Here is an 11,575-nt window from a genome sequence, read left to right on the forward strand (position 1 = left end):
AAGAATTCGCCATTTTCTTAGTAATTTCTTGATTAATTTCGCAAAATCTCAAAAATTTTAGGATTTGATTTTAAATCTAAATTTCACGCTTTTTCACTTGAACAATTTTTTTGATTTTATAATTACTAATTTTTCATCAATTTAACCTGCAAAACAACTCTGATTCTTGATTTTAAACCGGATTTTAAAGATTTTACCAAAGTTTAAAAATGATTTTTATTCAATTTGAACCTCATTTTTTACTCGATTTAACTTGGGTTTTCAGCTATAGATTCCTAAAAATATGAGAAACACGTTTTTGAAGTAAAGTTATGATTTTGCCCTTCTTTTTCGAAAACTCATTTGGAGGTTCGTTTTGACCCCAAACTAAAAGTAGTCAATATGAATATCGTTGGTTTTGTTTTGAGGCATAAATTCTATATTTGATATTTTAGTAGAGGTTGGGATCATTCGTGACAAGTAAGGTCGTGGGTTCAAAGTGTAGTAGACCAATTTCGTCTTTCGAGGTAGGTTATGGCTTAACTCTTTCTGACTAGGCTGGGTAGTAAATAATGATACAAAATGCATTTTAAGGGTGGGAACTAATCATGAAAACTGTCTATCTATGTGTTGTGCTCGTGTGGGGTCCTATGTGTGATGTAATTGTCGAAATTCAGATATTATGTGATATATGTGACCGTGTGGGGTCCTATGTGATATTGATAGATTTGAATACATGTTAATAGTTGTATTATGTTGTTAAAATGCTTAATGTGGTACCATAGGTATATTGTGATTATATTCATACTTTATTGGCATATGAGACATGTGGAAATTCATGGATGAAACAAAAATAATGAGTGGATATTGGCTCACGTAGTTGTGGAAATATATCATTGTGGTTGATTGTGGAAATATATCATGAGGTTGATTATGGAAATATTCATTGTGATTGGTTGTAAGCATTACATCTTCATATCATACTCGTTCATGAAACATTGGTACCACCGTGACAACATCTGAGAAACACTAGCAATGCCTGATGACACCTTTTCCTGGGATATGCCAAAAAAAATGGTATATATGGATTGTATACGGGTTGACGAACCTCCTATGGGTCCTACGTTAGGAGGATTGCCTCCGTAGGTGTATACGGGGATTGTGCGACGACCCCGGAGGTTGTGCTATGAACTCGCGCATCATCATCATCATCATCATCATCATCTACATTGCACTTACTTTATTATGTTTATATTGTGTTGTATTGCCATATTGACTTGTCATTTATGTAATTGTCTTATCTTCTTTTACTTGTATTTGATGATATCGTATATGCATATTCCCTCTTGTTCTACTTATATGTGATATAATGCATAGTTGTGCTATATTTTATTGTGATATTCCAATATATGTGGTATATTAGAACTGTTAGCGCAAGAGATGTGGGCTATCGTTGTGGCACATTTTCTGATTTCAGGTGATGTGTCCTTAGTATATATTTTGAATGCTTTATTTACTACTTTGCTTGGTCGGCCTATGATACCTACTAAGTATAAGTAGACCGTACTCATGTCTATTGCACCCTTTCGGTGCAGGTCCTATCTCGATTACGCCTCAACTTTCTTGACTCGGGCGATTGTTGGAGCTTCTAAGGTAGCGGTTGGATATTCATGCGTCCAAAGTTCACCTCTATCTTTCTATAGTAGTTATGTCCTTATTAGTATTCGGAGATATATATTATTCCTTTGTGGTTATTTTTCTGATGTATTTGGCTCTTGGATTGTATTAGTAGTTCTTACACTATTTGACACCAGGTTTGGGGCATGATGGTATTTTGGATAAGTTCTTTCCACATTGTTATGATTACTTGTATGGCTTGGCTTCATTCTAGAAGTCTTACCTTGGGTATTTCTGTCTTTTCTTTTTTCTTTTTATATCAGTTTGGGTGATAGGTTTACTTGTCAAGGTACGCCGCGATAAATGTCATAATGACCCTTGTTTTTGAATCGTGACAGTCATAGAGGAGGTGATATGACACTTTCCAATGACTTTCATTCATATTTTTCTTTTGTCTCCTTTTTTTGAGACTTTTTTTTTTAATTTTTTCAATTAATATTATTTAAAAATCAGCTCCATGACCCACGCCTCTTTATTTTCATAACATCTACTTTTAATCACACTCATAACATTTGTTTTTAATCACACCTTTTCGTTTTCATAACATTTGCTCTTAATCACACCTCTTCAATTTCATAACCCCCAAGGCTTTTAGGCTTATAACTCTCAATTGTTTAGTTAAAAATTGTATGCAGAAACTACAAGGCCCTAATTATTCTCACGATGCTCCATATCTTCTTCTGGTTTTGGACGTGGCTCAAATGTCAATCGTAACCAACAACAATACAATTGGCAACAGTAATGCTTCATACCCACTACAATATGGTAAGGAAAATATGCCAACTATGTCAAATATAAGAAACAAATTGTGGATTGAAACATTTCCCACTTTATTGATTTTCTGATCCATTAGATACATGGAAAGAGAAGGGAGATGTATGGTTGGTCATTGGATGAACCTATTTATACGGAAAAGTTTTCATACTGAAGGTTACATAAAATATGTACCGTTATGTTCTATGGGTAGTCTTATGTTGTCTATCCACGTCTAAATTTACTTGTGAACATAACCTTAAATTTACGCTCTGCTATGGAGTATGTACATTTTTATCCGCCTGTAGCGATAATCTTTCTTTTGTTTGAATATTGAAGTCTACTTATTATGAATCGTAAATTGAGATCCAAATGTGTAACAACTCTTTTATATTTGTCAGTTGAATTAATGAAAAAGATGAGTCATATTGCTTGTTAGTATTTCTCGACTTGTGTAGATTGTCATGTATTTTTTAGCATAATGTGTTGTGCAAACGCGTAAAAATTAAATGCTCTGAGAGCTTTGACCTTGACACCATTTTAGACTTCTGTTTTTGTGTTAAATGGTGTTTAGTTCATCTCTTGCACATTGTGTGAATAGCATCACAAATATTTCTTATGTGATGCTTTGTTTATCATAATTGATATTCTTTTGTTCGTCTTTTCTCCAAAACATCCTAAAATTTTTTTACTAGGGTAATCATTGCTACTATATTAACTGTCAATCCCGTTTTTAAATAAGAGATTATACAACCATCTTACTTTGTTCCGCTGACTTTTCTTTTTTATTTGGACAACCTTCTTATTGTTCATCAAATTAAATAAAATCGCATGTTATGGTAGAAAAAAACTGAAAGAGGTACACTAGGTGTCATGTTTCAAGTCTATCTCTATCTTCTTACGTATGCCTCCAATCCAATCAAGGAAAAGACAAAATTTTACTGCACAAAGATGACAAGGTGAGGGTGACAACATTATTCATACCCGCGAAAAAGCAAAAAGTTGATTATATAAGGATTGTAATACAAAGTTACTGCATCTTCTAAGCCTGTATATAGGCTGGATAGCTTTTTCTTTGAATTTAGTAGAGTTACTTTTGAAGAATTAATTCTATGTTTATTGAGTGCGGAACTTTTACTATTTTTGCATGAACAATTTGATTAGTTTCAATCAGTATGTAGATTAACTTATGGATCACTTTGATTTTATATAGTACATTGTTATTTGTCTAACAATATTTACTTTTAATTACGCAGCTACCTTTCAGTATTTGGTGTATTGGAAATTAAATTGAATTATTCAATGAAAAATTTAAATTTATTGATACTTTTAGAAGCACAATTAGGTGATTTTGCAAATATAGATTAATATAAAATAAGTTTTTCTAACGACAATTGCACGCGTTCTTAAAAATTTTGGCGTCTACTTTAGCGATGTAGTTGGCAATCAACTATAGGAAAGTGCCCAATCCTCATCGCAATTCACTTAATCCGTACTAAGAAAGCATTGGCATATAGTCAAAGTTGGTTGTTACTGAACCTGATGGTAGTTGATCTTTTTTATATTTTCTCTTTATTAAATATTTGGAAGCTCATAAAATTATGGTCAAATGATGTATCATGTGACATTCTTATAAAAACGTATTTATTTGTCCTAATAAACTTTTTTTCTCAATTTTTTCATTTGTTAAATAGACAAAATTCTCTAAATACACTCGACTTTTCTCTTTCACCTGTAATTATTACATAGATATTAAAATGCCAATTTATGTGATATTTTATGACAACACACCCATCTCCCGCTAGTGTATTTGTGCGCATGCAATTATCTATATCTTCATTATTCTTTGATCAGTCTTTTCCTGTTAAGATACATTTTTCTTTATTGAAAAATATGTCACCATTATTAATATTTTACATGCAAAATGAAAGGAACATTTTACTACTGTTACGCAAACTATCATTATCATATTAGATGTATTTTTTACCTCCTACTTTACATGTTTTTCACGTTTTTTAATCTCTTCCCTCTCAAAAATTTTGTCCATTCTCCTTCTTTTTTTTATTTAATCAAATGTGTGAAGTAAGAAAAATGTGATTTTGCTATTACTATTTTTAGCAATTACATTTGAATAAATAAGTTACTAATTCTATAGCAAGCAAAGTTTGTCATTAATTTCACTTCACAGCAGGTTTCATGTGTATGAATAACACAAAGTCGAAAGAGGGCATCAATTAAATGGAGGCGAGATTCAACTCTTAACTATTTCCAAAGCTTTCTCCGTAGATTTTCATTTTGTATTAAATTTTCATGTTCTTTTTTCTCAACAAAATCACATTGTAGTTACCAATTCATTACGATTACTCAAACTTCTTTTCATCTTTTAGAAATCAAGAAATCTAATTGATTAAAATATACACATCAAATTTTCCTATGTTAATTGGCTCATTTTAGAAGTTCGGAGCATTACAGATTTAAGATGTAGGGCGTTTGAAGCACAAAATTATATCATGAAAATTAAATATCATTTAAACTTTACTTATATTTGTTATTTGATCAATATATGTGTGTGTGAAAACTCTTTTTAGTCTCAACTAAATTTATAAACTATCATCTTTAAAATTTACTAATATGTTTTATAATCGCGCTTCATTCACTAATTTTCATTAAGAGAAATTCCTCTTAGTCAAATAAGTAGGATATTGAAAGAAAGAAAATATCTTCAATTAAGAAGAATCACCAAATTATGAAATGTTAGTGTTATTATACAAAATTCTCCAAAAAGGATACATTCATCTCTCTAAATAGCTGTGTATAATGAAGAGAAATTACGACTTTGTAATATTATGTGATTTCATAATAAGAACCCAAAAAAAAAAAATAGAAGTGCACAAGACATTCTTGAAAAGCTTCATCAAAATATAGATCGCTAAAAATTTGAAATTAGCTACGAACTTCATTACTAGTCTATCACTAAATAGCTCATATCTAACAAGTTCAATCTCTAATCCATCGCTAAACAAGATTAGCAACGAGTTTTGTTTTTACTTATAAAATTTGTCCATCGCAAATATTTTTTCAATAAGTGATGACTTGATCATTCTTCAAGCTCCAAGGGCTTAAAGTATTTCCTGTCAATAAGATAAGTGCCAATGCTGAGACGAACTGCCCATACGTCCATCGGCTTCCTTGACACTATCCTGCATTAATTCAATTTCACTAAAACTTACATATAGACTTTAGTTTATAATTTACTCTGTTAAAATTAATACATTTACGGTTTAAAATCAACGAGTTTCGCTTTTCATATTAGCATAAATTTACTCTGTTGAAATTAATACATTTACGGTTTAAAATCAACGAGTTTTGCTTTTCATATATATTCTAATGTTTTTTCCATACATATTTAATTTGGGTTAGCAAATTATAGTAATTTCTGTCGAATATAATGCATTTAGTCTAAATTTGCAACGAAAAAACAATTCAGTTATCATAACGGCAACTAATAATGCATTTTTATATATTTTATATATCTTTAGTTTATTTCGTGACAATTCAAAACCATACAAACTAATTGAAACAAAAGGAGTAACACAAAAATCAATCAATCAATCTTTAAAGTAATTAAAGATGACTTGAGAGTATAACACAGAAAGCAACATAGTCATCTTCTATGCATATATATTACATAACATGTTAGTTTGTGAAATCATATATTATAGGTGCATATAAAATAAATTCGTTAAAAATAGTAAAAAATTAGACTCGCACCTGCCAACATCACCGGGTTTGACCAGGCCAATATTGGGTCTAAGACAAGGCACAGAGGCTGCAGTTTTGAGAAATTTGGGAGACTCAATTACTATAATTGGAGACCCTATTTCAAGCTTTTTGGATGAGTCATTTGTGGTTAAGTCACATTTGGTTACTAAATTGAGGGGTGGTTGTGTTGAACAATGGCTAAATCTTGATGAGGTTGGGCATTTGATGATAGAGGTGAAAGAGAGTGCCATTGTGGAGGGGAAAAAGGGTAGATGGTTCTAAGTTCGTAGTTCAAGATGATGATTTTGTGGTTATTAGTTCTTGGTAGAGTACAAGCATTTTATGCGTAGTGCACTACTTAGACTGGGGCCCTTGTGGGTCCCGTGCTTGTCAATAAAAAATTTGGTTAGGAAAGAACATCCACGAAATTGGGACATTGAATTTCCTTTTATAAACTTGTTTTCAGGTTTACGTCCATGCAAGATATCTTTAGTATTACGCAAAACAAAATTGAAAATGCCATTTTCTTCTCTTAAATTTATAAGTTGTCATAAAAGATTTTTTTTCGTTGAAAATCAATATATATATATATATATATAGGACTGTTCAAAACCAAACCGCAATTGATAAGCCAACCATAAAATTGACTTATTGGCTTAATGGTATTGGATTATCATATTAACGGCTGAAAAACGGATTAAAATTTAATACTTAACGGTTTAGTGGTACGGGGGTGGATTACTCAATTTTCTTATCGGGTAAACCGTTAACCCATTAAAAACTATTATAGTTAATTTTTACTATTAGCTATATACTTTAAAGTATTTATTATTAATCCTAAAACTTCATTTAATATTCTACCGTTCCTTAAAATTTATCAAATCAAAACGTCGCTCCTTAAAGATCAAATCAAAACAAGTTGTTTTACTCTCTATATTGGACTTCCGATTATGACAAAAAAGCTACATGTTTTATTAGATAGTTCACGGACATCATAGTTATATGACGATACGATTTGCAAGTTGAATTTCTTACTGATCTACTAGCTCGTTAGTCTGGACTCTGGAGTTTGGACCATATTAAACTTCTCTTCACTTCTAATATATAAATATGTATACTTGAAGTATATTTTGATTAATATTTGTTAAATAAATACTTATATATATGCACCCTCAAAATTTAAACTTTTATGTGTTGTTCACTTTGATTTAAATTATAATTATAAGCTTAAGTAGAGTAGTAAAAATATTATTGTGGGAAATTAATATATTAGTGAATGAAATTGTGAAAGTGAAAGAAGGGAGCATGAAATGGTTGAGCCAATACACCGCTCATTAACCGTTCGATAATTACTAATCCGAACTGAACCAACCGATATCTTATTGGTTGGCTAGTGGATTAGTGTATTTAAAAATCAATATCCAATAAGCCGAACCATTAATCATATTTATCCATCCAATCCGTCCGATAAGTACCCCTATATATATATATATAAAGGAGAAACATAGAGGAGGTGATGTGGCACCTCTCTATGATCTCCATTGCTATTTATCTTTTTTGTGGATTTTTTGATAATTTCTTTGTTTTTTTTTTTTTACTTTTTTATTGCACAAAAATGAATATTGCAATTACTACTCATCCATTTATTCCTATACTTCAATGTAAGAGTTTAAATGTCTTAAAATTTCTTTAAAACCCCATTACTCTATAATTAATTTTTAAGTTTTTTTTTTTTTTTTAATCTCTGGCTTTTCATTTTCCAATATGCTTTTAAATGAATATGCATGTAATGTAACTCTCCCTTTATAAACTGAGTGCATTTCATGGTCTTTTGATGTCATTTGTCCTTTCCATAAATGCCCAAATCCGTAGAATTGATGTTAAAAATGGTGGAATACAAGAAAGGTATTACAAATTATTTTAGAATTTTGTAGTTTTAGTTTTCTATGTAAAAGTTAAAGAACAAATACGTTTATTCTCTTTTACTATTTGTAAGTGTGATGTATATTGATGTTAAAGATGGTTGAATATAACAAAGATATTACAAATTATTTTAGAATTTTGTAGTCTTAGTTTTCTATGTAAAGGTTAAACAACAAATACATTTATTCTCTTTTACTATTTGTAAGTGTGATGTATATTATGAAATTGATAATGATTTACTATTCATCACAAGAAAGACATATATTGATCGAATATTTATATGTATGACTTCTACTTAATGTTAATTTTATAATTTAATTGTTATCTATATAATTTATGTTGTCTTGTGCATTATATAATAATGGATGAAGTTGTCTTATTAAACAAAAATAAGTTAGAAAATAGAAAAAAAGATTAAAAGAACAGTAGCTATATACAAAAATAAGATTCTTATATCTTTACTTCAAAAGATGACATAATTTAATATAGCAGCATAGTATTTCCTAAATTGCGAATCACAATTCCTAATACTTAAAACTTTTCTTCTTTAAATCTATATATAAATATAAAGAAAAAATACGAGGAAGCTGATGTGGCATGCCTCTAAGATCAGCATTGACATTTATCTTTTATTTGTTTTTTTTTTGGCAACTTAATTCTTTTCTTTTAGTTTTTCTTTCCGTTTGCTTTCCTTAATTAAATGCAGTGATAATTTTGGGAATTATGTGGCCTCTAAGGCCACCAAACGAAGGGACACTAATAATTTTTCCGTTTCAAAAAACACCTGCACTAATAATTTTTCCTTTTAAAACAAAACATTTGTCTTCTCTTTTAATCATTAACTCTTCTCCTCCAACGCCATTCTTTTTCCTCCCCCTTCACCATGCCATTTATTTTTCTCCTCAAACCATTAGGTACGCTATTCCAAATAAAAAATTTAAAATTTGTATTGCACTGACAACGAGTGTTCCTTATGCAGTCATTATTCACAGGAGAAGATAAAAGAACAATTCTTCTGATGACATCTTCATGAAATTCTTTTGGGGTAATGGGATACATAGGTAGTCGAGGTGGTCAATAGTACAGAAAAGATTTTGATCAAACTAGATTGTGTGTTTCGAATGATACACTTAACAATAGAAAGAGTTTCAATGGATGAAATGTTGAACTTTTTCTCAGAGAGTGGGTTAAATAGAAATATTTGACAATCTCTTTTTTAAATTTATATATAAACAAACCACCCTTGATATGATGATCCATAATATTGAGAATCAACATCAGGTGTCATCAATTGCTCCACCACATCCTTTCAGCAAGAAAGATTTACAACTGTCGAGGATTTTCTTCATAAAAAGGCAAAATGCGCGTACCATCAAGGAAGAACTCATCGCCATGGGCGAACTAAAAAAAGAGTGATGTGTTTGTGTACTGTTTAGGCAAAAGATATAGAGTATTTATTTAGTATATATATATGTATATATATATATATATATATATATATATATATATATATATATATATACTTTATTGTTATAGAAAAAATGATGCGGGCCTTCATTTCAAATTTTCTTTTTTCTCGTTTTTCTTTGAGCTTTTTCCTATTTCAGATGTTCTATTTCTTATCTCTTATTCCATATTTTCGCTTATTTATCTTATGTCGTATGACTCTGATTTTTATTTTATTATGTCTTATTCCTTATTTATGTTATGTCATCCATCCTACTTCACGTTTCACTATGCTCTTGTTTACTATCCTTTATCTTGAGTTGGGGGTCTATCGAAAACAGTCTCTCTACTTGTTGTATCCTTGTTTTTAATGTTGTAGTAATAAAAGACTCTATATTTAATTTTTCACATACTAATAAAATAATTTTATTGTTTCAACCACTCAGATTTTTCATTTATGGAGGGAAAAGAGTTGAAAAAGTGTTTATCAATTAGAAGGATAAAATCACAAATAGCTATACCCATTTATATATATTCTTTTTTTTTATTTAGTAACTTTAATAAAATTAACTACTCATAAGTCATACCTCTTCAATGATACTCTTAATAATATTCAAAATTCCCATTTTTAATCTTCATAACCTCCTAAAATTTAATTTGTAACTTTCTGACAATCTTATGGAATTCTTCCAATTTGCCTATATAAATTCATGTTTTATTTCATAAAATTTCTCATTCAAGGTTATTCTTTCTCTTCTTCATTATTGTACCATGCATATGGGTGGGGAAGAACATGAAAATAAATGTTAATCATCACATAATATAGTTGCTTTCACATGAAGAACCATGATTGACAAAGCCGTATAAAGAATTTATGGATAGGTATATTTCTCTTAATAATCTAAATTATATTCTAATTTTAGATATTTAAGATTGAAAAAAATCATTTAAGTTTTTCTTAAAGTAACTTACAATATCGTATAAATATATTTTTAATTTCTTATTGTAGGAACGAAGAAGAAAAACAAACAAGATAAAATAATCGAGAAAATTGAGAAGTCAATGAAGTTGTGGTGTTTATAGAGACAAAATAATGCAATCATACTAAGTTCAAGAATTTGCAGAGACTGATTATTTATTCTTATTATGAAGTCTTTCTGTTATTATAAAATATTCTCTTCAATTAATTTTTATGTATTTAGAGACATATAATAATTAAGCATGTGACTTTTTAAAAGTTAAATTACACTAATAATTTTTCCGTTTTAAAAAAAAAAACTGTCTTCTCTTTTTATTATTAACTCTTCTTCTCCAAAAACAGTCCCCATGAATTCTTTTCCCTCACCTTTTACCAATTGCCATTTATTTTTTTCTCAAACCATTAGGTACGCTATTTTTAATAAAAAATTTAAGATTTATATTATACTGGCGGCGAGTGTTCACTATGCAGTCATTATTTATAGGAGAAAAAAGAATAATTCTTCTTATGACATCTTCATGGAATTCTTTTGGGGTAACAAGATACAATATGTAGCCGAGATGGTCAACAGTACAGAAAAGATTATGATCAAACTAGATTGTGTGTTCCGAATGACACACTTAACAACAAGAAGAGTTTCAAGTGATGGAAGGTTGAACTTTTTCTCAGAGAGTGGGGTAAATAGAAACATTTGACAATCTCTTTTTTGTATATAAACAAGCCACCCTTGATATGATGATCCATAATACTGAGAATCAACATCAGGTGTCATCAATTGCTTCACTAGATCCTTTCAGCAAGAAAGATTTACAACTGTTGAGGATTTTCTTTATAGAAAGGCAAAACGCGCATACCATCGAGGAAGAACTCATCGCCATGGGTGAACTAGAAAAAGAGTGATGTGTTTGTTTACTATTTAGCCAAAAGATATAGAGTATATATATATATATATAGATATACTTTATTGTTATAGAAAAAATGATGCGGGCCTCCATTTCAAATTTTCTTTTTCCTCCTTTTTCTTTGAGCTTTTTCCATTTTTTTTGTGTTTTTATT

General features: G+C 29.8%; 1 protein-coding gene across 1 annotated transcript; it reads right to left on the bottom strand.

Moving 5' to 3' along the window:
• Positions 1–5,307: 5,307 nt before the first annotated feature.
• LOC107855036 (protein CHLORORESPIRATORY REDUCTION 42, chloroplastic) lies at positions 5,308–6,590 on the bottom strand. Its single transcript, XM_016700026.2, has 2 exons — positions 6,181–6,590; positions 5,308–5,609 (listed from the first exon to the last, which is right to left on the bottom strand). The coding sequence occupies exons 1-2, from the start codon at positions 6,420–6,422 to the stop codon at positions 5,507–5,509; spliced, it is 345 nt and encodes a 114-aa protein (XP_016555512.1). The 5' UTR covers positions 6,423–6,590; the 3' UTR covers positions 5,308–5,506.
• Between the last annotated feature and the right edge of the window lie 4,985 nt (positions 6,591–11,575).

Source organism: Capsicum annuum, unplaced genomic scaffold (genome assembly GCF_002878395.1).
Source record: "Capsicum annuum cultivar UCD-10X-F1 unplaced genomic scaffold, UCD10Xv1.1 ctg1489, whole genome shotgun sequence".
NCBI classification, from domain to species: domain Eukaryota; kingdom Viridiplantae; phylum Streptophyta; class Magnoliopsida; order Solanales; family Solanaceae; genus Capsicum; species Capsicum annuum.

What these genes read in the sequence shown, in the direction of transcription:
- LOC107855036 (XM_016700026.2), bottom strand. Translation starts at nt 6,422, where the DNA reads ATGGCACTCTCTTTCACCTCTATCATCAAATGCCCAACCTCATCAAGA. An exon ending in AAACCCGGTGATGTTGGCAG is followed by an intron (nt 5,610 to 6,180) that starts GTGCGAGTCTAA and finishes GAATTAATGCAG; the next exon opens with GATAGTGTCAAGGAAGCCGA.